The following is a 27883-nucleotide window of genomic DNA, read 5'->3' as shown; positions in this document are numbered from 1 at the left end:
TGGCCGGAAACTGTCATTGGAAACGTCATCGCTGGGCCAGTTCCCGTTGCCACTCCCGCCCGAAGCTAGGACTCACCCCGAGCCGCCTGGCCCCAGGACTCACTCCCGAGCCGCCAAACCCTAGAACTCACCCCCGCGCCGCCAAGCCCCAGGACTCACACCGAGCCGCCCGGCCCCGAACCGCCACGCCCCAGGTCTTACCCCGAGCCACCCGGCCCCAGGTCTCACCCCGAGCCGCCCGGCCCCAGATCTCACCCCGAGCCGCCCAGCCCCAGGTCTCGCCCCGAGTCGCCCGGCCCCAGGACTCACCCCGAGTCGCCCGGCCCCTGGACTTACCCCGAGTCGCCTGGCCCCTTGACTCACCTCGAGCCGCCAGACTTCGATCCCGGGCCCACCCGAGCCGCCCGGTCCCGAACCCCGAGTCGCTAGGCCCTAAGCCGCCAGGCCCTGCTCCGATCCCGGAACCATGGGAATAGCCTTCTCGCAGGTACTGAGCAAACTCTTCGGGAAGAAGCAGATGCGGATCCTGATGGGTAAGTGCAGTGTAACCGCGGTCCAAAGGAAGGAGTCTGGGGCAACATGATAAAGCTCTTGGTTATTGGGACTGGACTTTATAATCCTGCTGCGTTTGTGGTAAGAATGAAGGAAATGGATGATTGAAAATGCCCAGGTGTGTCTGTAGGAGGGAGGGTGATCCTGGATCAATGTAAAGCTTAAAATGACATTTATGATTTTAGTCGTGTGTTAAACTGTTATCTCTTTCAATATATGTTTGGTATTAATGTCCCTTTGGTAGATGTAAACCTGGCGTTGGACTTCGGCTCTATAATATCATTGGTTATAAAATATCGTCTATTTTCAGTGAAAGAAGTACATTTTTAGATAAGACAGTGGAGAATCTACACGCTGAATGATAAGTTGGCCTCTCCTTCCAGGTGCTCATCTACCTGTGCTGTTTCTCTCTCCTTTAGAATCATAGTGATATGGCACAGAAAGAGGCCATTTGGTCTGTTATGCATGTGCTGGTTGATTGAAAGGGCTGTTCAACTAGTTCCACTCCCTTATTCTTTCCCCAGTGCCTGTAATTTTTTCCTTACAAGGATTTATCCAATTCCTTTTGAATATTACTGCTGAAAACTTCCACTGCCCTTTCAGCCTGTGCATTCCATATCATCACACCTCTATGTAAAAAGAAAAAAGTCACCTCATCTTGCCTCTGGTTCTTTTGCTAATTACCTTAAATCTGTGTTCCCTCATTACCAACCCTTCAGCCATTGGAACAGTTTCCTTTTATCAACCCATCAAAATCATTGATATTTTAATACCTCTGCTAAATCTCCCATCCTCCACAATCGAGCAACCCCAGTTATTCCAGTCAAGATTTGCGCATATGCATTTCCAGTGTGTCTGTTCCTGAGCACCCTTTAAAATTGCAGCATTTTGCTTATATTGCTTTATTAATTCTTCCTTGCAAAGATAATAACCAGACTTCTCTGTTAAATTTCATCTGCCATGTGTATGCTCATTTCACCCTTCTATGTTCTGAAGCATTTTTAATGAAAGGTCCTGTTGAGTCTGTAGCCACCACCCTAACAGCTAGTGCATTCCAAATTCCAACCACTCATTGCGTAAGAAAAGTTTATCCATACGTCACCTCTAGTTATTTTGCCGGTCACCTTAAATCTGTGATCTCTGGTTATCCACCCTTCAGCCACTGGAAACAATTTCTCATTTGCACTATCTGAACCCTTCATGATTTTAATACTCAATGAAATATTGCCTTAGCCTTTTGACTAAGGAGAACAACCCCAACTTTTACTCATTAACTTCTATGTAACTATAATTACTCATCTCAGGAACTGTACTAGTAAACCTGTTCATCCTCGCCAAACCTTCGTGTCTTTGCTAAAGAGTGGTGTCCAGACTTGGGGTACATATTCCAGCTGGGGCTGAACTAGTGTTTAGCATAACTTCTTGTGCTTTCTGCCTCCATTTAGAAAGCTCGGGATGCAATTATCTTTATTAATTGCTTTGTTAACCTGCCCTGCCATCTTCAAAGATTTGTGCACAGGTGTCTCTGTTCTTGGACCCCCATTAAAATTGTACCATTTAGTTTATATTGTGTCTCCCCATTCCTACCAAAATCTATCACTTTGTATTTTTGTGTTGAATTTCATCTGATGTTTAAGTCCATCAGCCTGTCTATGCCCTCTTGAAGTCTATGAATGTCTTTCTCACTGTTTACTACACTTGCGAGTTTTGCCATCTGCAAATTGAATTTGGGCCTGGTACCCCCAAGGCCAGCTCATTAATGTATGTCAAAAACAGCAATGGCCCTATTACTGTACAGTAGTGAATTCCACTGTTTATCTTCCTCCAATCTGAAAAAAACTGCCCTTTGTCACATCAGTTTTTTTTATTTGCCAACCCTGTATCCATGCTGCTATTACTGCCCCTTTTATCCAATGGGCATCAATTTTGTTAACAAGCCTGAAATGTAATGCTCTATAAAAGGCCTTTTCAAAGTCCATATGCACAACATCTGCGCTGCCCTCATCTACCCTGTTAACGCACACAAAAACTCAATCAAGTTGGTCACAGTTTGTCCTTAACAATTGTGCTGACTGACTTTTATTCATACTTGTCCAAGTGGTTGTTAATTTTCCTGTAGATTATTGTTTCTAAAAGCTTCCACGCCACTCACATTAAACCTGGTAGTTTATCCTTCTCTCTTTTTTTGAACGTGTTCAGTAAGTGTAGACGAGCATGTCAGGTGCAGCATCAGGTTTACCTGAAAATGAGGTGCCAACCTGGTGAAGCTAAGCCACATGTATGCTAAACAAAGTTAGCAGCATTCTATAGAGAGTGAAGCAATCCCACAACAATGCATCAGGTCAGAGCCCTGCAGTGCTGTCACCCAGTTGTGAATGTTGATGGACAATTAAACAATTAACTGAAGTCGGACCCAGCACAAAGGAAAGATGGCTGTGGTCATTGGGTGCCAGTCATCTCAGCACCAAGACATTGAAGCAGGAGTTCCTCAGGGCAGTGTCTACTTCAGTCGTAAGGTTAGAAATGGAACTATTCACCGATGATTGCAGCATTCACCTACATTCACAATTCCCCATTCACCAAGACCTGAACATTATCCATGCTTGGGCTGGTAAGTGGCATGTGACATTCCTGTCATGCCAGTGCCAGGCGATGACCATCTCCAATAAGAGAGTCTAATTGCCTCCCTTTGATAGTCAATGGAATTACTATTATTGAATCTCCCACTGTCAACACCTTTGAGTCACAGTCGACCAGAAACTTGACAGCACCAGCCGTAAATGCATGAGTTGCTTCTGAGGACATATCAAATGAACTGCCCTTAATGTTGAGGAAGAATTTCCCTCAAAATGTATCAAGGAGCTCTCATTAAAATGGGAAGCCCACCAGTTGCTGCAATCAGCGCTTTTATTTTTTCTAGTGACTTCCTATTGCTGTAGCCTAAGAATGTTGCATTGCTGCCAAAATTCTTTGGCTTCACTTGACTCTGCTAATGGATTAGCTTGCCCGTGGTACCAGGATACAACGGGGCCTGGATATTGACCAAGCTTGGGCTAGCAAATAACAGAAGAAATTGCAATCATCCAAGACTGGATGTCAGACAAGCAGTCTAATAACACAAGAAATAGGAACAGGAGTAGACCATATGGCCCACTGAGCCTGCTCTGCCATTCAATAAAATCATGGCTGATGTTGGGCTTGCTTCAACTTAATTTTCCCACCTGCCCCACCATATCCCTGAATTCCCAGAGACACCAAAAATCTGTCTATCCCAGCCCGATGGAGCATCCAGAACCCTCTGGGTAGAGAATTCCAAACATTTAAAACCCTTTGAGTAAAGTAATTTCTCCTCATCCCAGTCCTAAACGATTGGCCCCTTATCTTAAAACTGTACCCATTTTTAGGCACTCTGGCCAGCGGAAACAATCTCTCAGTGTCTACCCTATCAAGCCCCTTCAGAATCTTGTAGGTTTCAGTGAGATCACCTCTCATTCTTCTAAACACCAGATAATATAAGCCCAACTTACTTAACATCTCATCATAGGACAACCCCCTGATACCAGGGACCAATTTAGTGAACCTTCACTGTACTGCCATACAGACTGTGGTAGGGACCAAGAGAGGTGGCTAAGCTTGCAATCCCCATGAACCAAACTTTCTGTTTGAAAACTAAGGAAGAGGGTGCCAGAGGCAAACACTCAAACCTTCTAGTACTGAGTTTGCATAAACACTTAGTCTGACCTACCCGCACCCTCTGAATGTGACAATGCTGTCATGTTGTGGAGCTCGGGTTAAACAACTGGTTTGAACTTAGTGAGATATGAGCTTCAATGAGAGAAAGAATGTTAGATAAAATTAACAACGCCATCCATAATTCTCACCATTACTTTTGATTGTTCTGAGTCTTCTCTGGGCCACATTGGCATTAGCCGCCCCCATTAGTGTTTAGAGCATCTTTCTGCCAAACTCTCTTTCTACAATAGCAGATCCTCAGGATGTAGCAATTGGCTCTTGTGTGTTTTCTCGAATCTTCCAAAGGCAGTTTTCAGCACTGGGAAAAGGCCACAAGCTCTTAGGTTTATCTGGACAGCAGGCGACTACAGAATATGATTGTGTACTGTTTCTGTTACTAACTCCTTAGGGAAGCAGTAGCGTAGTGGTATTAATAGTCTAATGATGAAACCAAAGTTGATTGTTGTAAAAACCCACCTAGTTCACTATTGTCCTATAGGGAAGGAAATCTGCCATCCTAACCTGGAGGGCTCTTAAAAGCCCTCTGAACAAGGGCAGTTAGGGATAGGCAATAGATGCTGGCCAGGCCAGTGACGCCCACATCCCATGACAGGTTTGAATCCCACCACGGCAGGTGGTGGAGTTTGAATTCAATAAAAATCTGGAAACCATTGTGGATTGTTGTAAAAAAAAAACCCATCTGGTTCACTAACGTCCTTTAAGGAAGGAAATCTGCCTCCTTACCTGGTATGGCCTACATGTGACTCCAGACCCACAGCAATATGGTTGACTCTTAAATGTCCCCTGAACAAGGGCAATTAGGGATGGGCAATAAATCACACTCCCCATTAATCTCTCAATCATTAGGCAATCACTCTCACCTCATCCCTGGAGTTCATTCATGTGGGCAATAAATGCTGGCCAGCGACATCCACATCCCATGAATGAATTTTTAAAAATGCACAAAAGAGCTGAATTCCAGGGGATTACCCTTGATAATCATGGCAGCATTTGACTGAGTGAAGCACGAATGCACCCTAACAAAACTAGAGTCGTCAAAACTAGAGATAATTCTCCACTGGTTGGAGAGATACATAGCACAAAGGAAGATGGTTATGCTATGTTGGAGGTCAGTCATCTCAGTTCCAGGACATCACTGCAGGAGTTCCACAGGGTAGTCTCCTAGACCGAACCATCTTCTGCTGCTTCATCAATGACCTTCCTTTCATCATAAGGTCAGAAGTGCTTGCTGATGATTGTCCAATGTTCAGCACCATTTGTGACTCTTCAGACACTGAAGCAGCCCCTGTCCATATGTAGCAAGACCTGGACAATATCCAGGCCTGGTCTGAGAATTGGCAAGTAACGTTCACGCCACACAAGTGCCAGGCAATCTCCAACAAGAGGGAATCTAACCATCTCCCCATGACATTAAATGGCTCTACCATTGCTGAATTCCCCACTATGGGGGCTACCATTGACCAGAAACTGAACTGGACTAGCTATATAAATACTCTAGCCACAAGAGCAGGTCAGAGGCTAAGAATCCTGTGACAAGTGACTCACCTCATGACTCCCCAAAGCCTGTCCACCAAGACACAAGTCAGGAATGTGATGGAATACTCTCCACTTGCCTGGGTGAGTGCAGCTCCAACAACACTCAAGAAGATTGACACCATCCAGGACTAAGCAGCCTGCTTGATTGGCACTCCCTCCACCACCAATGCACAGTGGCAGCAGTGTGTACCATCTACAAGATGCACTGCAGGAACTCACCAAGCCTCCTTAGACACCACCTTCCAAACCCACCACCACTGCCATCTGGAAGGACAACGGCAGCAGACACGTGGGAACACCACCCAAGCCACTCGCCAACCTGCCTTGGAAATATATCGCCATTCCTTCACCTGTCACTGGGTCGAAATCCTGGAACTCCCTCCCTAACAGTACTGTGGGTGTACCTACACCACGTGGACTGCAGTGGTTTGGGAATACAGCTTACTACCTCCTTCTCAATGGCAGTTTGGGATGGGCAATAAATGCTGGCCAATCCAGCAACACCCACATCCCATCAATGAATTTAAAAAATCTTGGAATCAAGAAACCTGAACTAATAATCCCAAGATGTGCATTCTGATCCAAGGAAAGCAATTTGAGAACTTGGTTTCACTTTTCCAATCTAAAATGAAATGAAAGTGACCATGAAGCTGTTGGATTTTGTACCCTGTGTACCTGAGGGGATAAACCAATTTTTAATTGATGTAGGACTATTTTTACAAATTTATAAACAAAGTTGAATATAAAGGTCAAACCTAGATGGATAACGTTTTTCTCAGAACCTCACATCTAGACAAAACAATGCTAATAAAATAAAACTGAAAATCTAAAGTAACAAAATTGCTGGAAATTAGGGTCTGTCAATGTCGTTCAGTAAATAGAACAAACAAAGTTTTGTGATGAAGTAGCCACTGATGCTGATGGCTTCCATTTTAAAATGATAAATTGTAACAAGCCTTTTAGCCCAACCAGCCTATGATGTTCATCCTCCTACTCCTAATTCATATGTTCATACGTATCCTCATATGCGCAATATCCTAAGGAGGACTTCGCACGTAACCCTTGTTTCATGCACCTCCAATGATTTGATTTATAACGTGCCCTACAATACTACTGTTTGGTGGCCTATAAGCAACTCGTCCCAGTGTTTGGTGCCCCTTGCTGTTTCTTCGCTCCACCCAAACTGATTCTATATCTTGATCTTCCAATCTAAGATCTTTTCTCACTAACATGCTGATCTCATCCTTCATTAACAGCGCTACCCTACCTGCTTTTCTGTTTTGCCTATCCTTCCTAAATGTCGAATATACTTGAATATTCAGTTCCCACCCTTCGTCACCCTGCAGCCACTTCTCCATAATGGCAATTAGATCATATTTGTTTACTACTTTTTGTGATGTGAATTCATCTACCTTATTGCGAATGCTGTTTGCATTAAGATGGAATACCTTTAGTGTTCACTCTCACTTTTTGCAACCTCTATCCTTATTTACTAGCGTACTATTAAGTTTGTGTGCTCTAGTGAATCTTTACTGTACTGCCTCCAAGGCAAGTATATTCCTCCTTGAATGTCAAGACCAAAACCGCGCAGACTACTTCAGGTGTGGTCTCACCAAAGCTCCGCAATTGTAGTAAGACTTCCTTGTTCTTGCACTGCAGTCCCCCTTGCAATACAGACCAGCATGTCACTTGCCTTCCTAATTGCTTGCTGTGCCTGCATGTTAACTTTTCATTCATAAGTACACCCAAGTCTCTTGGAATATCAACATTTAAAAGTTCCATGCCTTTCTAAAACTATTCGCTTTTACTACCAAAGTTAATAACCTCACACTAAACCACATTATACTCCTTGTGCCACTTTGTTACCCACTCACTTAACCTGTCTCTCACTTTCCAGCCTCTTTGGGAAAGTGAGCTGTGAGAACACACCTGGCCTTGTGTGGTCAGCAAACTTGGGCACATTACCCTTGGTCCTTTCGTCTAAGTCATTTAAATAGCCCCCAGCACTGATTCTTGCAGCACTCCACTAGCTACAACCTATCAACTTAAATGCCTGTTTATCCCATCCTCTGCTGCCTGCCTGTCAACCAACCCTCTATCCATGCTAATAAATTGTCCCAACACCATGAACTCTTAACTTGTGTACTAACCTTTTGTGAGGCACCTAATAAAAGCTTTTTGGAAATCCAAGTCTACTAGATCTTCTAGCTCCCTATTATTTACAAGCTACATCCTCAAAAAAACTAATAACTTTGTCAAACATGATTTCTCGTTCTTAAAACCATGTGACTTTGTCTGATTGTCTATGATTTTCTAAGTGTATTGTTAAGACTTCCTTAATAGGTTCCAGCATTTTCTTGACAATTGATGTCAGGATAACAGGCCCGTAGTTTCCTGCTTTCTCTTTCCTTGCTTTCTTGAATAATGATGTTACATTTACTAACTTTCAATCCACTGGGGCTGTTCCAGAATCTGGGGAATTCTAGAAAATTATAACCAGTGCATCCACTATCTCTATGACTACCTCTTTTAGAATCCTTGTATGTAGGCCAGCAGGCCTGGGGATTTGAGGCTGGTATTCCCTTGTGTTTCTCCAATGCTTTTTCTCTGATATTAATTACTTTTAAGTTCCTCAATCTCAGCTCTTTGGATATTCTATTTCTGGTATGTAATTTGTATCTTCAACTGTGATGATAGACACAGATTTGTTCAACGCCTGTCAATTCCTCACCCCCATATTTCTCTTGTCTTTGCCTCTAAGGGACCAACATTTACTTTAGCTAGCCTCCTTTTAAATATTTACAAAAAACAATTGTAAGAGCTTTTATATTTCTGGCCAAGTTACTCTCTTCTATATTTTTGCCTTTTTATCAACTTTTTGGTGTCCCTTTGCTGGTTTCTAAACTCTCCCAATCCTAAGGCTTATGACTATTCTTTGCAGCATTATAAGTGTCTCATTTTAATCTAATTTTAATTTAATTTTAATCTTAATTTCCCAGTAAGGCACAGATGGATCTTTCTCACAGCTTTCGTGTTTTTGACGGAACACATTTTTGTTGAAAATTTTGGAAAACATTTTTAAAAAATGATCCAATGTTTAGTTACCACCATACCTTGTAGTCTGTTACCCAATTGACCATAGCCAGCTCTCCTCTCACATCTATGTAATTCACTTTAAGTTTAAGATTCTTGTTTTGGACTTGAGTATGTCACTTTTAAACTTAATATTATCTTCAGTTTTTATTATGACCACTGTCTCGCAAAGGGCCTTTTTCTATGAGGTTACTAATTAACTCTGCCAAATAGACAGTAGTAGATTTAAAATAGCTTTGTCCAGTTGGTTCCAGAATGAATTGTTCTAAGAAGGTTTTGCAAAAGAATTCTACAGACTCATCTTCAGATTACCTTTTCCAATTTGATTGATCTAGTCTGTATGAAGGTTAAAGTCCTGTATGATTATTACATTGCCTTTGTTACAATTTCCAGTTTTTCTCAATGCTCTGTGGTATAACTGCTGTTGAAAGGCTGTGTTAGGGTTAGATGAAGGTTAGGAGGAACGGCTGACAACCTATTGGGCAGAATGACCTGTTAACTCTGGAATGCTGTAAATTCTATGTAACCTATTCTTAACTGCCTAAATTTCTTACATAAAACTTGAATTGATGTCCACTTGTTCTAGACTCCTCAATCACTGGAAACTGCTTCTATCCACTATCCTCTCCCTTTAAAACTAATTACCACTATAAAATTCATCCATAACTGTTCTAATGAAAACGCAACCAAAAAATCCTATGTTTAGCTACAAATGCATATTGAAAATTCCCTTGCAGTTTGTGAAGATAATTTAAATAGGGAATGCTCCATGGAAAAGTTTAAGATATGATATACTGTTATGGAAGGTTTAGCATAATGTAAGCTGTCTAAACTACCTTATTTTCCCCTCTACTTCAGTGGGACTTGATGCAGCTGGTAAAACTACAATTCTGTACAAGCTGAAGCTGGGTGAGGTTGTCACCACCATTCCAACAATTGGTAGGTTTCTCAATAGTTTTTATTTTCAGGGTAAGATTGAAACATTCATTGTCTTTATCCTGTTCATTTAATTGTGCTTGGAGGTAAGCTGACCAACTCCTCCATGACTTGTACTGCTATGAGACGTGCCAGAGGAGCAATCCCTCGAGTAAAGAAACCATCGGTGTTCAATGTATATAATTTGCATTCATACAGCGCATTAGAAATACGTCCTTCAGGTGTCATCAGAAACTAAAATGGACACTGAGCTAAGAGCAGACATTGGTAGGGTGATCAAATGCTTAGGGTTGGGTCTGAAAGAGGAGAGAGGGGGAAATGGAGGGGTTTAGGGAGGAAATACCATAGTGCGGCTCCCAGGTGTCTTAAGGTGTGACCATCATTGAGAAAACCTGCAGATGATATTGCTAGGACCAGCATTTGGAAAAGCTTCAGGATTGATAATGGGCCATGGTCTCAGAGAATGTTATTTGTGACTGGTAGGGCTTCAGCTAAAGGCATGGAGACTTGATGGGAGAGATTCAGAGAGGCATTGTGGGAAAGGTGAGCATGGTTTGCGGACAACAGAATGGAGGGCTTTGGAGAGAAAAGGGAGATGGGGCATTAGCTTCAAGGGCAGAGATTGAGGATGAGGTTTTTGAAAAGGGGATGCTGGTGGCTTTGAAATTGGAGGACAATAACTAAAGAAATAGTACAGGAGCCAGGAAGATAGATGGATTTGGTGGATACAAAGTGAGATAGGAAAGAAACCAGTGAGACACATGGGTTCAGAGTGAGTTGGGAAAAGTCTGAGAGGGGGGTTGGATTTGGTGGATGAGGGGAACGGTGGGTCAGTAGCTGATTAGAGTCTCATTTCTGGTCGCAAAGTCATCCATGAGCTCATTGCACTTTAGAGCAGGGAAGGGGTTTACGGAGGGGATTGGTAGTGGAGAATAGGAGCTGTAGGGTTTATGTTTGCCCTTTCAGATGATCCTAGAGTAGCAAGTATTTTAGCAAAGGAGAGCAGGGCCTGATGGAGTTTGAGGTTCAGCCAAGTGTTGTGCTAGAAGAGAAAACCAGCTGTGTGCCAGATAATCCAGTCTTCACACCATGGAAAGTAAAGAAAGGGCTATACTGTGGGGAAACTCCCAGGATGGAAAAGAGTAGAGGTTTTGCTGGGGACAAGAGCATCAAAGGGGGAAGTAAGAGCGCGATTGAGCAAATAGACAGCTGAGCACCGTAGCAAGTGGCCAATGGCTAGGCAGTGTTGAGCTTTCATAGCTCTGTTTGTAAATGTCTGGGAAAATCTTTCCAGGGGCAAATGCAAAAGGAAGTGTCTGCCCTTAAAGGTGGCAGTGAGCCACCTTGAATCACTGCAGCCCATGTGGTGTAAGTGCACCCACAGTACTGTTAGGAAGGGAGTTCCAGGATTTTCACCCAGTGACAGTGAAGGAACGGAGACATAGTTCCAAGTCAGATAGTGTGTGGCTTGGAGGGGAACTTGCCTGTGGTGGTATTCCCACATGCCTTCGCCCTTGTCCTTCTAGGTGGTAGAGGTCATGGGTTTGGAAAGTGCTTTTGAAGGAGCCTTGATGCATTGCTGCAATGTGTCTTGTAGATGGTACACATTGCTGCAACTGAGCGCTCGTGGTGGAGAGAATGAATGTTTAAGGTAGTGGATGGGGTGCCAATCAAGCAGGCTGCTTTGTCTTGGATATTGTTGAGCTTCTTGAGTGTTGTTGGAGATGCACTCATTCAGGAAAGCGGGCTATGGAAAGAGAGGATTTAGGGTATAAACAAAGAGTTGAGAATGGTATTATCTGAGTAGGACCATCGAAGTAGAGGCACCTTGAAAAATGATGTTGAGGGAATGGTCATCTGTATGTATGTGTTTGGTTAAGGAGAGAGCAATGAAATCAGAGGAGAGAAAGGTGAGTTGAGATGGAGATTGAAATTATTGCGGTGAATAGTTACTCAATGCAGAGGCTGAAGGAGGATATCTTAGAAGCTCAAGTGAATAGCAAGGATCATTGACGATGAAGAGGTTAGAGGAAGTAAAATGGAGACAAATGCCAGAGGAGTATGGGGAATAGAGACCAAGGTGTGACTTGGTGAGAGGCAAAGTATAGCCATCAATGAACAAAGTCTCAGTCAAAAATCAAAATGTCCATGCGATCGTACATAATGTTGAGAATAGCAGAGGCCTTGTTTGGAAATGAACAGACATTCTGGAGGGAAATGCAATGGGGCAATTGATCCACTGGCAAAGTTGAAGCAGATAGTATTAGGTGGATAAGTGGTTGGTGATGTTAGTCCCCAGTGGGTACACTGGGCAGGAAGACCAGTGAGAGAGAAGGTTGGGACAGTGGAGTTGCTATTTGTAATGAGACAATGATGGGCGCCTTAGTGGGCTATAGAGAATACAGAAAGGCACTAGAGTTAACTATGAGCTTACTCAGCAGGGTATCTAGCCTGGGTTTTTGGCAGGAGAGTAGATGTGCAGAACACTGGTGATGGGTTAGGGTTTAGATTAGTAAAGGTACAACATGAGGGGGCATGTCTGATGGAAAACAGATGCAGGAAGCATGATCTTTGACATTAAAAATAAATTGAAGTTGTGTAGAACGGGAGCAGATTGTGGCCTTGTGACTAAATATTAAGGGGTGTTCTCATTTCAGGTTTCAATGTGGAGACTGTGGAGTACAAGAATATCTGCTTCACTGTGTGGGATGTTGGAGGTCAGGATAAAATCCGTCCTTTGTGGAGACACTACTTCCAAAACACACAGGTATGTGAATGCTGGAACTCCTGAGCATGTCCTGGTTATGTTGTCCATTGTTTCACAAATAGTAATTCCTCACACAACAGCCACTATTTGCTATTGCAACACACAGAATGTGCTTGCCTAGTATATAAATGAAAAGGGTAGTAATATATTGATGGTGCTGGTTAACTGGGTGAAATGATTGTAGACACCCTCTTTTATATTTGCTATGTAATAATATAAATAAAACATTGAGCCGAGTGTAAAATAAGAATTCTCATGAGTTGATCTGTTCCAGTGCATTTACCCATCAATGTGCAAGATTGCACAGGTGTCCTATCCACAAAAACCAGTGCCTAACCTGGTTAATTATCACCCTATCAGCCCAAATACCAATTAAATGTGGGCCTTTTAAACTGATCTGATATTGCAAGTGAAAATAAGGAAATGGTATATCTGCTGAATAATTATTTACATCAGTATTTATAGTTGAGGACATCCCAAGGAAATTATTATTAAACCCAGGTAAAGGACTTGCCAAAATTAACAGAAACAAATTAAAAGTAATGAAGAAAATAATGACACTAAAGATTGGCAAATCCCCAGGATCAGATGCTTTGACCCCATGATTTTCAAGGGGAGGGGGGGACATGCTTGTAATGTCACTGGGTTAGTAATCCAGAGGCCGAAGCTATAGCTTTGGAGACATGAGTTCAAATCCCACCTTGGCAGCTGGTGGAATTTAAATTCAAATTAATAAAATCTGGAATTGAAAGCTAGTCTCAGTAATGGTGACCGTGAAACTATCATCAATTGTCATTAAAAAAAACCTATCTAGTTCACTAATATCCTTTAGGGAAGGAAATCTGCCATCTTTACCCGGTCTAGCCTACATGCAATTCCAGGTTCACAGAAATCTTAACTGCCCTGAGAAATGGCCGAGCAAGCCACTCAGTTCAAGGGTAACAAATGCTGGCCTTGCCAGTGGTGCCCATATCCCATAAAAGAATAAATTAAAAAGATCATTTGCAGGTGCCCAAACCATAATCTTCCAAAGTGCTCTCAATTCAGGAACTGTTCCTTTAGTTTGGAAAATTGTGCAAGCCCCTCCACTATTTAAGGCGAGAGAAGGAAAACCATGGAATTATAGACGAGTTAGCCATTATCCATTGTCAGGTGTAAGATTTTTGGATTCGGGGCCACAGATACCTAAGATAGGCAGTCGACTATTCGTAAATAATTTTAAGATAGTTTATTAAGAAGCAACAGTTTAGATACGCTGCATTAATTAATTAGACAGAAAAATTATACGACCCGTGACAGTTGAGAGCGGTTTGCTGATCCCAGGGGACAAGCAGGCAGTTGGCAGAGTGTGGTGATCTCGGTAGCTTGTGATAGTGGCATTCTGCTCCCTATTTGAAGTGTCTACCCTCGGTCTTCCTCCTCCTCCTCTTCCTCTTCCATCTGAGGAAGATGACTGCCTGATGAGCATTGCCACATTACCATCCCCTGGCCCCTGTCATTGACTGCTTGTTAATATACTCTTTGTGGGGGCTGGTAGCTTACCAGTGTCAATCATCTATTCAAACCCTCCTGACCAATGGATACAGGACAGATACCTAAGATACCTCAGGCTGGTTACCTCCTCCCCTGTATGTTACCCTGCTCGAAGTCAGCTTTTTAGTTTACATCATGCTGAGGACATATCCTGGCCCTTTCTGAGCACTTGCATAGATAAGGGGGTGCACAGGATGCATTCCTACCATTGTATGTCAACATGGCAGCCTGAACCAAGTGACCTTGCTGTTTCCAGGGATTGTTTAGAAGTCAGTATTTAGAAATTGCCTTCCCAAAGAGACGATCAATGCTGTTTAGCTAATCTCATAAAAGTTCTATACTATGCAGTAAATACAAGTTTATTAAAGACCCCAGTTTCTTACACGAGAAACTAATTAAAGTCTACCATTAAGGATAGGGTGATTCATTGCCTTGAACCAATATGGATATGTAAATGCTTGATCATTCCTGGTACATCCAATTGAACTTTTTGAAGAGTTGACTAAAGTAATGGACAAGGGAATGTCTATGGATATTACTTATATGGACCTCCAGAAGGCATTTGATAAAGACCCTCAAAAGAGATTGTTAACTAAAGAAGTAGCTCATGAATTGAAGGCAAATTATTAATCTGGTCAGGAAATTTGCTGAGCTGCAGGCAACAGTGAAAGAGTAGTGGGCAGAATACGACTAATAATGTCCCATAGGGATCTGTGTTGGGGCTCAACTATTTACTGCATTTATTAATGACTTAAATGATGGAATGAAACACACTGCTTGGTAGGGTGTTGGACACAGATACAATAGTCGCCTTCAATGGGGAATTGGATAAATATTTGAAGGAGAAAAATTTGTAGGCATATGGGGTTAGAGCTAGAGTACTGGGAATAACTGGATTGTTTCTTGAAACAGCTGGCACAGACTCTGGGCAGAATGGCCTCCTGTCCTGTACAGTTCTATGGTTCTTTGGATTAGTGGTTCATATGCCACAACAGTTTGTATTTACATAACACTTGGAATGTAATAAAGCTTCTCAGGATGTTTCACAGGTAAAATATAGAGAGAAATTTGACACCAAGCCACATTTAGGTGTAGGCTGATGTGTGGCATGGATGTCACTTGCCAGGGAGTGACCATCTCCAACAAGAGAGAATTTAATCATCTCCCCTTGACATTCAATGTGATTACCATTGCTGAACACCCCCACCAATAACATCCTGGGGTTATCATTGACCAGAAACTTAACTGGGCGAGCATATAAATCCTGTGGCTAAAAGAGCAGGCCAGAGGCTCTGATTCTGTGGCGAGTAACCCACTTCTTGATTCCCCAAAGCTTGTTCTCCATCTACAAGGCACAAGCCAGGAGCGTGATGAAATACTCTCCACTTGCCTGGATGAATGCGGCTCCAACAACACAAGAAGCTCAATGCTATCCAGGACAAAGCAGCTCACTTGATTAGTACCCTATCCAGTACCCTAAACATTTACTCCCTCCATCACTGGTACACAGTGGCAGAAGTGTATACCATCTATAAGATGCACTGCAACAGCTCCCTAAGTCTCTTTGACAGCACCTTTCAAAACCTACAACCTCTCCCACCTAGAAGGGCAAGGGCAGCAGACACATGGGAGCACCACCTGCAATTTCTCCTCCAGGTCTCTCATCCTGACTTGATACTATGGTGCTGTTTCATCTCTGTTGCTCAGTCAAAATCCTGGAACTCCCTAACGGCACTGTGGGTGTACCTACACCATTGGACTGCAGCAGTTCAAGAAGGCGGCTCACCACCACCTTCTCAAGGGCAATTAGGGATGGGCCATAAATGTTGGCCTAGCCAGCAACACACATTTCATGAAAGGATAAAAAGCAAAATAAAAAGCAATATTAGGACAGATGGCCAAAAATGTGGACAGCGAGGTGTGTGTTAAAGCGTGCCTTAAAGGAAAAAAGAGTGGTTGAGTGACACAGGTTTAGGGAGGGAATTTTGGAACTTGTGGCTTAAGCAGCTGAAGGCACAGCCACCGATGGTGGAAGAATTAAAATCCAGAATGCTCGAGAGGCCCAAATTTTGAGTGCAGATATGAGGGTTGTGGGGCTGGATAAGATTAGAGATGAGAAGGACCGAGGCTGGGAAGGAATTTAAAAACTGAAATGAGAATTTTAAAATCAAGGTGCTGCTTTATTGGGAGCCCATGAAGGTCAATGCGCACGGATGTTGGATGAATGGGGACTTGGTTTGAATAAGGACTAGGGCTGCAGAGTTTTGGATGACCTCGAGGATAAACTGGGATGCTGGCTAGGAGTGTGTTGGATTGGTCAAGTATATAGGTAATGAAGGCATAACTGAGGGTCTCAGCAGCAGATGAACTGAGGCAGGGGTGGACTTAGGCAATGTTATGGAGATAGAAACCAGCAGTCCTAGCATTGCTGTGGATGTGTGGTCAGAAGCTCATCTTGGTCAAATTAAACGAAGGTTGTGAACAGTCTGTTTTAGCGTGTCTCAGTTGCCAGGGAGGGGAATGGAGTCAGTAGCTAGGAAATTAAGTTTGTAACAGGTATCGAAGACAGTGGCTTTGGTCGACTTAATTAATTGAGGAAACTTCTCACCCAGTCCTGGATGTCAGACAAGCAATCTGATAATTTAACAACAGTGGAAGATGTGAAAGAGGTGGAGCTGCTTGTGAAAACTAACACTGTTAGGATGATTTTGCCAAGGGGCAGCATATAGATGAGAAAAGGGAAGAAGCCAAAGATTTGCAGAGCAAGTTGCCATGGCCAACTTTGTTTCCATGCCATTTTATGTTTTTCCTGTAAATGATGGGTCCCTGACAATTATTTTTACAGTATATTGAGTTGCAAGGGGCTATGACTCAGATGTAATGCCTGTTATGAAAGTTTTGAGAAGTTACCCAGTCAGGAAAAAGAACTGCTCAGTTGGAGTTCTACAGATATTTAGCAAATGTTTTCTACTTTCTAATGCAATTGTTATCCTTCATGGAGTACACTGGTGGAGTGAGTTGTGCTTTTTTGCCCTAAGAATAAGTCACTCTAACTCTATTGGTTGTTTATCCTCTTAGGGCCTGATCTTCGTCGTGGACAGCAATGACCGAGAGAGAGTGCAGGAATCGGTAGACGAACTACAGAAAATGGTGAGAAATGGCAGTGTTGGGTGGTTGGGGCGAAACCCAGGTTTTCTTAGTATCTGAGGTGGGGCCTCCTTTTGTTTCAGTTCTTTGCCAAATCCAATTTGTGTTATATCTAAACTGGGGGTCTCTGCCCTGAAGTACCTTACAAGTAAACTCTGATTTGGAACTAGTGGATTTATATATTTTGCCTTTCATTCACCAAGAATTTTTGGAAATAAACATATGACCATTTTGCTTCATGTTAACCATTTGTATAGAATCAGTTTCATTTCAGAAGAAATGCCTTGTACACCACCTGGTATGGATTTCTCAGTGGCCATTTATAAAATACTGCACAAAGCTATAGGCAGAAGGGAGCCATTTGCTGAGGAAGTAATTCCAAAGATGTTGACAATGGATGGAAGGTGGAGTGCAAAATGAGCCTCCAAATGAGAATGACAGCTTGGGTGTATTAATGTTATAAATCAGTGATTGTAGAAGAGGCCCTGAAATGATCATAAATACAGGCAGGTATAAACTGAACATTTGATGCCTTTTTTTAAATTTCACGTGTGCATAGTCACACATCGAAGCAGTAGCCTTATCAGTGGCTAGATGGAATTCTTTAATCCTGCCTTCAAGATTAGTCAGTGGATCTAGTCAGCCTCCATATACTTTACCTGATTTTCCCTTCTCTATAATAGAGTTTCTGCTCCTGCATGTTTATTTAACCCTCACGTGTTGGTGTTTCCTGGGTACAGATAAGATTAGACTTGTCTCTGTGTTCACAGTTGAATAGCTCATCAATGTTGGCTGTCCATTAGAACAATAATAACAAATAAAGCTCTGGGATGTGGCACTGACTGTGCTCGATTACTGAAAGCAGCTCCTATTACCCAGCAGTGAGGGTTCAGTTGCTGCCATCACACTCTTTACTGCCTCTGGGAAACTACCAGTTAAGTTCTAAAACATTTGGAAAACTGAGGTCTATATGTGAGATTTAGAATTAATTCATGTAAAGGTTTCTTAAACTCTTAATTTTCTTGCTTCTAAGACTGCAGTAATGTGTCTTTAACTTTGATTCATGTGATTACTGAGCTCATTCAACTTGTACTTTGCTCTTTGTTCCCAGCTGCAAGAGGATGAGCTGAGGGATGCAGTGTTGCTGATATTTGCAAACAAGCAGGATTTGCCAAATGCCATGGCAGTTAATGAGCTCTCGGAGAAACTGGGATTACAACGCATGCACAGCAGAACTGTAAGGCTTTTGTATTTTTCTAAAACATACGTCCCCATTGTTGATGTTTGGTGTCTTCTTTAAGGTCTCCAATGACCAATGGCAAGAAGGTGCTAGGTTTTAACTGCAGCTCTGTACTCGGCTTCGACAATCCAGGCTAGACCAGGGGAAAGCAGTATTCGTTTCTGGCCATTAAGTTGTTGGCCTTGGCCCGGAGATAGTACACTGGCCTCTGAGTGGGAAGGTTCTGGGTTCAAGCCCCACTCTAGAGACTTGTGCAGATATCCAGGCTGACAGTCCTGTGCAGTGGTTGAGGAGTGGTGAATTGTCAGAGGAGCAACACTTGCCCCGCCAAGACCATTGCAGTGGCAGGATGGTTCTTATCACCAATTCAGACTTTGACCTTGCCTCCTTACTCCTGCATTTTCTCCTCTTTTGAAAATCTCACCATTTTGGTTCTCATTTGAAATCCTTGTTCTCTATTGTCCACTCAAATGTCATGAAAGTTCTTGCAGAGATACCTTCACTGCTTTCCTTCCTCAGTCTCTGCACCAAGAGACCTCTCTTCCTAGGTGATTTCAACCTCTATCTCAACTCATCCTGCTCTCTGTCCTCAAAGTTCACTGCCCTCTATCTCCTCTTCCATGTAAACGCCCCAGTGCATATTAATGACCCTCCCTGCCCTCTTTTCTAAATCCCCCCCACACACACACACTTAATCTCAGATAAGGTCATCTTGATCACTTCCTTGTATTGCTCTCCACCCACAGCCCATTTCACTATTCCAGCCATCCTTCTGAATCTGCCCTTTGGAAAAATTATTCCCCAATTCATTACAATTGCACTTTGAAAATCCCAACTGTCTAGCCTTTGGCCTTTTGTCCACCATGACATTTCTGCAGCTACTGATTTCCTCATCTGTATCTCACTTCACCTGTACTCCAGACCCCAGTTGAACCATTACTCTCTTCCAGGCTAGCCATTCTTCTGGGACAGCCCTCATCTCCACTCCCTTAAGTCTATAGGACACAGACTTGAACAGATATAGTGGACAACTGGTTTAGCTATTCACCGCCAGATCTGGCTGGACCATATAAAGCACTACTGGGTCCTGCTTTTGTCTGTGAAAACTGCTGATTATATCCAGAATACAAAGGAAACACAACATGGTTAACTACATACCGTCTTATCCTCGTCCCTGACTCCTCTGCCCTGACATCCAACAATAAGTGCAAGGAGCTCATGGATTTGTCATTAAGATTGAGACCATCCGATCAGCTGCTCAATGACTTGGATGAAGGGACCGAATGTATGGTAGCTAAATTTGTTGATGACACCAACATAGGTAGGAAAGTAAGTTGGTAGCCTGCAAAGGGATATAGACAGGTTAAGTGAGTGGGCAAAAATTTGGCAGATGGAGTATAACGTGGGTAAATGTGAACTTGTCCGCTTTGGCAAGAAGAGTAGAAAAGCAGTATAGTGTTTAAATGGAGAGAAACTGCAGTACTTAACGGTACAGAGGAATCTGGATGTCCTGGTACATAGAAGTTAGTATGCAGGTACAGTAAGTGATTAGGAAGGCAAATGGAATGTTCGTATTTATTGCAAGGGGAATTGAATATAAAAGTGGGTAAGTTTTACTGCAGCTGTACAAGGTTTTGGCGAGACCACATCTGGAGCACTGTGTACTCATTTGGTCGTCTTATTCAAAAAAAGGATATAATTGCTTTAGAAGCATTTCAGAGAAGGTTCACTCAACTCATTCCTGGAGTGAGGGGCTTGTCTTATGAAGAAAGGTTGAACAGGTTAGGCCTATACCCATTGGAGTTTAGAAGAATGAGAGGTGATCTGATTAAAACATAAGATCTTGAGGGGACTTGATAGGGTGGATAATGGGAGGATGTTTCCACTTGTGAGGTAAACTAGAACTTGGAGACATAGTTTAAGAATGAGAGGCCTTCCTTTTAAGATGAGAATTTTTTTCTCAGTCATTAGAATGGAATTCTCTTCTCCAGAAGGTAGTGGAGGCTGGGTCTTTAAATTTATTCAAGGCTGAGTTAGATATATTTTTTTAGACAAGGGATTGAGGGTTATTGGAGGAGGACAGGAAAGTGGAATTGAGACCAGGCAAAGTTGACATGGATTTATGAAAGGAAAGTCATGTTTAACCAATTTATTGGAGTTCTTTGAAGAAGTAACATGTGCTGTGGATAAAGGGGAACCAGTGGATGTACTGTATATAGATTTCCAGAAGGCATTTGATAATGTGCCACATCAAAGGTTATTGCGGAAAATTAAAGCTCATGATGTAGGGAGTAACATATTGCCATGGATAAAAGATTGGCTAGCTAACAGTGTTCCTGTTATAATAAATGAGTCATTTTCTGGTTGTCAAGATGTAAGGTGTGCCACAGGGATCAATGCTGGGGCCTCAACTTTTTACAACTTATATAATGACTTGGATGAAGGAACTGAAGGTATGGTTGCTAAATTTGCTGACGACAGGTAGGAAAGTAAGTTGTGAAGAGGACGTAAGGAGGCTATAAAAGGATATAGATAGGTTAAGTGAGTGTATAATGTAAAAATGAGAAATTGTCCATTTTGGCATGAACAATAAAAAAGCATGTTATCTAAATGGTGAGTGATTGCAAAGCTCTGAGATGCAGAGGGATCTGGGTGTCCTAGTGCAGGTACAGCAAGTAATTAGGAAAACTAATAGAATAGTATTGTTTATTATGAGGGGACTTGAATACAAAAGTAGGGAGGTTATGCTTCAGTTATACAGGTGAGACCACATCTGTAGTACTGTGTACAGTATTTGTCTCCTTATTTAAGGAAGGATGTAAATGCGTTGGAAGCAGTTCAGAGAAAGTTTTCTAGACTAATAACTGGAATGGGTGGGTTGTCCTGTGAGGAAAGGTTGGACAGGCTAGTCTTGTATTCACTGGTGTTTAGAAGAGTAAGAGGCGACTTGATTGAAACATATAAGATCCTAAGGGATCTTGACAGGGTGGATGTGGAAAGGATATTTCCTCTTGTGGGAGAATCGAGAACTAGGGATCACTGTTTACAAATAAGGGGTTGCCCATTTAAGACCGAGGTGAGGAGAAATTTTGACGATTGTGAATCTTTGGAACCCTTCCTCAAAAGGCGCTGGAAGCAGAGCTTTTGAATATTTTTAAGGCAGAGGTAAATTCTTGATAAGCAAGGGAGTGAAAGGTTATCAGGGCTAGGTGGGAATGTGGGGTTACAATCGGATCAGTCGCGATCTTATTGAATGGTGGACCAGGCTCAAAGGGCTGAATGGCCTACTCCTGCTCTTAAGTTCCATGTTCCTATGCTCCTGCCTTTGCCCCTAGATCACCAGGCCAAACTTGCTCTAAATTTCTCCCTGTCCTAACCCTGAATTGCATCAGTCTCTAGTTCCTCTCTAAACTCATGCCCTTCTGGGCCTCTCTTGTTAATGAGACCCACCTGTTTATATCCTTGAACCCTATTCCCACTAAACCTTCCCTGTCTGGTCCCCACGTTAGCTGATATAGTTGATGATTCTCTCCTTGGGCTCTGTCCCTGTCATGCCTCTGAAGTGCCGTTGGCTGCTTTATGATGTTAGAGGTGCTATATAAATGCAAGTTGATATTGTACTGCGGGATCTCTCATGTTTCTGTCTAAGATGCTACTTAAAATCTACCTCTGACTAAACTTTTGACCATTTTTCCCTAATATCACATTATCTGGCTCTGTCAAATTTTGCTTTGTCATGCTCCAGTGAAGTGCCTTGCAATGTTTTACTACGTTAAAGGCGCTATATAAACAAGGTGCTGTTGTACTGAGGTAGCACAGCACTGTTGGGGGTGCTGCCTTTTGGATGAGCCATCTATCCTCTCTGATAGACCTAAAGGTCCCATGGCACTGAAGAACAGCAAGAGTGTTAGTTTCCTCAAGTGTAATTTGCTTGGCAGAAAGACATTTATGGCTATGCGTGTTTTGAAAATTTACAGAATTGGCACCAAATTAAAAGGCTTATTATAAAATGCCCTGGCCATACATTCTCTCCATTATTTGGCAATTTCACCCCATCACCTAGAGTTTTTTTTGACTGCTTCCTCAAATGGCCACATTTCAGATAATGCACAGTTTTTGGTTTGTCCTTGTATTAAAGGTTCAGACTTCAGCAGAACTTCAGGTGAAATATGAGAAACAAGATAACTTTGTAAACTCCAAAACACTTATTCTATCTCTTCACTGTGTTACAGCGCAATGTTTCTAGCTTAATTGTTGCAGTGTTTTTCAATGTCCTGCAATGTAATGCAATGAAAAATTCTCTTGTGTCTACTGAGACCTCTTTCTTTAGCTAAAGTTATTGTGAATTGATGTTAATTTCTTTCTTTCTTGTCCTTACAGTGGCACATACAGGCCACGTGCGCCACTCAGGGCTCAGGTCTGTTTGAAGGACTGGATTGGTTGTCCGCCGAGCTGTCCAAACAATAGAAGAACCAGCTTCATCCACTATCCCGCCTACATCAGTGTGTCAACTGCTAGGACTTGAACTCAAGGACTTTAACAATAGCTTCCTTTCCTAACTCTTCTACTCTATCCCTTAATTTGCTTTCCATCTCATGCTTGTCAACTCTTTAAGGTGCATGTTTTTTTTAATTAAAATCAAAAGTTTGGATAGGAGTGATCCCCTCATTCAGTAATGGATGGATGCCCCCTTGCAAAACTAGTTCAAGGAGTGACAGCATCTGTAGTCTCTTAACTATGAGTTAGAACCTTTGCTTGTGACTGAGTGAGAACTTTGCACCCAGCTCCCAACTATAGTTTCTCACTGCAGTTCTAAACTTATGTCCTAACAACTGGATGAACAACATCTGCACAGCATCTTGCTGTGTTTGTTTAACCTTCTGATTTTGGACCATAGAGTATTTTAAATGGTTGTTCAACACACAGTGAAACACTCCCTCTTCAGCGTTCCACAGAATATGCACATTGTTTAAGAGGATTCCAGCGAAGGAAGAAGTTTTGCAGATGTGAATTGTGATGCTTTCTAATGCTGCAGATGCTAAGTTGGATGTAGGAGCAGTGATGACCATGGCTATATTGTTTCAGGATTAGGGAATATGTGGACACATGGATCCTTGTTCACTCAATGGTTAAACTGTAGCTTGGAGAATGGGCTTATAATCTGCATTTGTGAGGAGTGCCAATTGTAAGATGAACAAACTCCTCAATCAAATCATAGTTTTCAGAGTAATTCCCTTTTAACCTAACTGCAGCCTTCACCTGTAAACTGAACAAGCCAACTTTCTTTCCATTTAGCTTAACTTCACCCTGCGCAAAGGAGCTTTATACCTTCAGCCTTTTCAAGCGGTTTCTTGATCTTCCCTCTTCCTTTTGGTGACGGGCTTATTTGTCTCCTCCCCGGTATATCCCTGAAGGACAGGATTCCAGTGTTGGCATTCTCCCATCGGTGCAACAAAGGGCCACTGCAGTGAGCTCTGGTCTGATGCCACTGCTGTGCAAATTCAGACCTTGGTAGGAAGTGCTTTTTGAATGGAATTACATCACTTCAAACTACAAGAATTTGTATATTTTACTTTGTGGCTGTGCTTTTGTTTTTCTTTTCAATTTAGGAATAAACTATCAGGTTACAAAGGGCACTGGTTTGCTGTTTTAATGGCTCAAGGGTAAATCATAATTTCCACAATTGTACAGAGAAAACAGTTAATAATTGTCTCTTTGAGACAAATATATATATGGTTTAAAAATACAGCCAAATCTTAAATTGTATGCATGGAGCATTTACCTCATCCTGCCATGGCATCGTACTTGTGCTAATGTTATAATGATGGGGAGCCCTTCTGAAATTCCCCTTGTGTGTTAATGTAATGTTCTTTTGGTTATGTAAACACTTTCTGTGCTTTAGATGCTGTAAACACACCTGCAAATGTATATTGCGTTCCCTGTGGAGACTGTGATCCTGATAACTGGCATTGTTACAAACAGTAAATCAGTGAGCTGAAGCAAACCATATTGAACGTAACTAAAGGCATAGTATCTTTTCTGAAACATTGATTCAATCTTAATAAAGGCCTTTTCAGAAACATTCCTTAATATTTTGTGCATGAATTGTGCTTTTGACTTAATTCAAGAAAGGTACAAGTAATAGTTTGAGTTTGTTGGTGGGGCGGGGGTAACTGAGTGTGTGTCTGTCATTGGGGTGGGGATGGGGGTGAGGAACAGCTGCCTCCATGAGGGCAATCCAGCAGCCTTGAGCAATGCAGTAACCTTTGGTGATTGTGCCTTGCACTAAAGCGATGGAGCAGCCTTAAGTGATGAATCCTGCACTGTAGCAATTGTTATGACCCTGTGGAGAACGATAACTTTTTTTTAAAAATTCAAACTCCCAGTGAATAGCTGAAAGGATGACACAACATGATTTCACATTTTAAGACTTTTGCTGTGACAAAGATGTCAACATCTTGGGGGTTATCATTGACCAGAAACTGAACTGGACTAGCCATATAAATACTGTGGCTACAAGAGCAAGTCTGAGGCTAGGAGTCCTGCAGTGAGTAACTCACCTCCTGATTCCCCAAAGCCTGTACCCATCTACAAGGCACAAGTCAGGAGTGCGATGGAATACTCTCCACTTGCCTGGATGAATGCAGCTCCAACAACACTTCAGAAGCTTGACACCATCTAGGACAAAGCAGCCCACTTGATTGGCACCCCATCCACAAACATTCACACCCTCCACCACTGACATACATTGGCAGCAGTGTGTACCATCTACAAGATGCACTGCAGGAGTTCACCAAGCCACCTTAGACAGCACCTTACAAACCCATAACCACTACCCTGTAGAAAGACAAGGGCAGCACAGATGGGAACGCCACCACCTGGAAGTCCCCCTCCAAGTCACTCAACATTCTGACTTGGAAATGTATCGCTATCCCTTCATTGTCGCTGGGTCAAAATCCTGGAGCTCCCTCACTAACAGCACTGTGGGTGTACCTACACCACAGACACTGCAGTAGCTCACCACCACCACCACCTCAAGGGCAATTAGGGGTGGGCAATTAATGCTGGCCCAGCCAGAAACGCCCACATCCCGCAAATGAATAAAACAAAAACTAAAAGCAATGTTACCTAAACACTAATTTTGTAGGCAACTTATACTTTAAACTACAGAAATGAACTTACCCGTTTTACTTTTAACACAGTTGAAAATCCCATAATGCTGCTATACTTGACAATCCCTTAAGTAGAGATTCAATTCGCCTGGAACCAGTCCAAAGTGATTCTTGGGCCTTGAGTGTTTACTTCCATTCCTTTCCTTTTCCAGCCTGGTAACTTTTAACTCTGGAATTGTCTCTTGGTGAGGGTTTTCTGGGACATTTCCCCTGTAGCTGAAGTAAGATGAATCTCATTTTAAATTCTCTCAGACTTGGTGTTTTCAGTCTGAGTGTGAGCTCCCATCCACATTCCTGCTCAGTGAACCATAGAGATTTGCTGCCTCTATCTGCTTCCCCTCTCAGATCCTGGCAGACTCAACTGTCTGTGAAATTCAGGGATATCTTTTAGGAGAACCTTGTAATCCAACTCTACAATGGTTTCCTATGTACCCTTCCCCTCTCAAAGCCCATCTCCACGGCAATGTGAATCATATGGGCCTGGTATCCAGGTAGGCATACTGATTAGCTATCCTTCAGACTCCTAATTTCATTCTATCTGGAAATTAAATACAATTAAAGTAAACTATTTTTAAAAACTGACATTCTTAACACCTTCCTTTGGAGACTAACTGTCTAACCACTGTCAGCACAGTTGCTTCTTCCATTGTCTACAAGTGTGAATAGCTTGCACTTCCCAGTAAAACAACCTGTGTTTTCCCAGTAAAACAACCCCCTTAACCTTTCTAAGCCATCCAAGTTTACTCTCAGTGGAATTTAGAACATGTCCGATGCCCCTTCATTCCTTCATTTTGCAGTCCCAAAACATAATCTGATAAAACCCCACATTTGTAACACAACCTAGCAAGCTATCAGAGCTGGAGGTAATAGGAGTGAGCAGAGCAGTTGTGGTAACGGGTGACAACAGTTTGGAGAGTTTTACAAACCGGGTCTAGTCAAACAAAAGGTGTGTCTGCTGCCAGGGTCGGGGTTGATAATCTGATGTTCCAGGTTGACCGAATGTGAGACGGAGATGGTGAGGAACCAGTTGTTGTCAATGTCACTTTAAATGTGGCTCTTCACACTATATTTAGGGCATTAAGTGTGAAGCTAAATGTCCAATGGACAAGATGAGCTTGGAGAGGGCATGTGGAAGATAGCATTAGAGAAACAAGTTCAGAATAATGGCCAGGCATAAGCTGAGGGGAAATTTGGTCTGGTGGGCTAGGGTGAGAGAAGTGGCAGAGGCAGCTGAACATGTGGTCTCAATCTTAGTGACAAAGAAGTCCATGAGATCCTCACACTTGTTATTGGAGGGGAGGATGGAGGAGACAGGGGGAAGTGGGTTTTAAGAAGACAATATGTAGTGGAGAACAGAAGCTCGGAGTTATATTTGCATTCCTAGGAGTTGTGTTTTGGTGGTGAGAGCCACAATGCCACTGCGGTGGTTTGGAGAGGGCAATTGTTGGACGTATAGCCAGGATAGAAGGCCTCATTAAAGGGGAAGATGTCATCAGTGCTCAGCTGTGAGGTTGGTGCCATCATCCACTAAGCTCATGAATGTAAAGGGCTGTGTGCACAAGTTAAGACATTTTGGAGGTAGATGTGGAGAGGAGTGATAATAGCTGATCTGCTGGCAAAGTCCACAGGGTCAGTATTGGGAGGGATGAGTGGGACGGGAAGGAGGTAAGAAAGGTTAGCCCCATTGAAACTGTTGGGTGGCAAGGTCATCAAGAGATTAGGATGGGGCAGTTGGGGGTTGCTGCTCTTAAGTAGGCAATGATGGGCCCTTTGTGGATGCCAGGAGAGGCACAGAGACAAGCTGTAGGCCTATTTAAAAGGGAATCTAGCCTGGGACGGCAGCAGGGGAGTAAGAAAGTCAAGGAGTAGAGAATGATTGGCATAGAGATTTGGGAGGGTAGAGTACTCTCAAGAGGGGAGAAATGAAAGGCAGCTCAATAATAGGAGGGAGGGGTCTAGGAGTAATAAAACAAAGAAAAATGGAGAAATAGAAATGAAGGGCTCAAGTCCAAAGCAGCAGCCAAAACACGCAGACAAATACATCGAGGGAAACACAAATTAAATAAGCCTGGTTATATAATGGGGAAATAGAGAGGTGAGGAGAGGAGGGCAGCCAGAGTTAAAGTCAAAGTCAGAGGTTTTGTGATGGGATAA

The 27883-nt window shown here is 42.7% G+C and overlaps 1 protein-coding gene across 3 annotated transcripts; it reads left to right on the top strand.

Moving 5' to 3' along the window:
• The first annotated feature begins 22 nt into the window (after nucleotides 1-22).
• LOC144687294 (ADP-ribosylation factor 5) lies at nucleotides 23-24639 on the top strand. 3 transcript variants are annotated; one of them, XM_078553180.1, is made up of 7 exons: nucleotides 23-315; nucleotides 370-533; nucleotides 9793-9873; nucleotides 12528-12637; nucleotides 17249-17320; nucleotides 18429-18554; nucleotides 22938-24639. In XM_078553180.1, exons 2-7 carry the CDS (start codon nucleotides 467-469, stop codon nucleotides 23022-23024), a joined length of 543 nt encoding a protein of 180 aa, XP_078409306.1. In that variant the 5' UTR covers nucleotides 23-315; nucleotides 370-466; the 3' UTR covers nucleotides 23025-24639. The 3 variants fall into 3 exon arrangements, with proteins under 3 accessions (XP_078409306.1, XP_078409305.1, XP_078409307.1); XM_078553181.1 differs by having other exon boundaries at nucleotides 68-86; nucleotides 374-533; XM_078553179.1 differs by having other exon boundaries at nucleotides 23-533.
• Nucleotides 24640-27883: the final 3244 nt, after the last annotated feature.

The sequence above is a fragment of the Cetorhinus maximus genome, chromosome 12 (genome assembly GCF_964194155.1).
Source record: "Cetorhinus maximus chromosome 12, sCetMax3.hap1.1, whole genome shotgun sequence".
NCBI classification, from domain to species: Eukaryota; Metazoa; Chordata; class Chondrichthyes; order Lamniformes; family Cetorhinidae; genus Cetorhinus; species Cetorhinus maximus.
The sequence above is the reverse complement of the archived record's forward strand: the minus strand, read 5'-3'. Positions and strand labels throughout refer to the sequence as shown.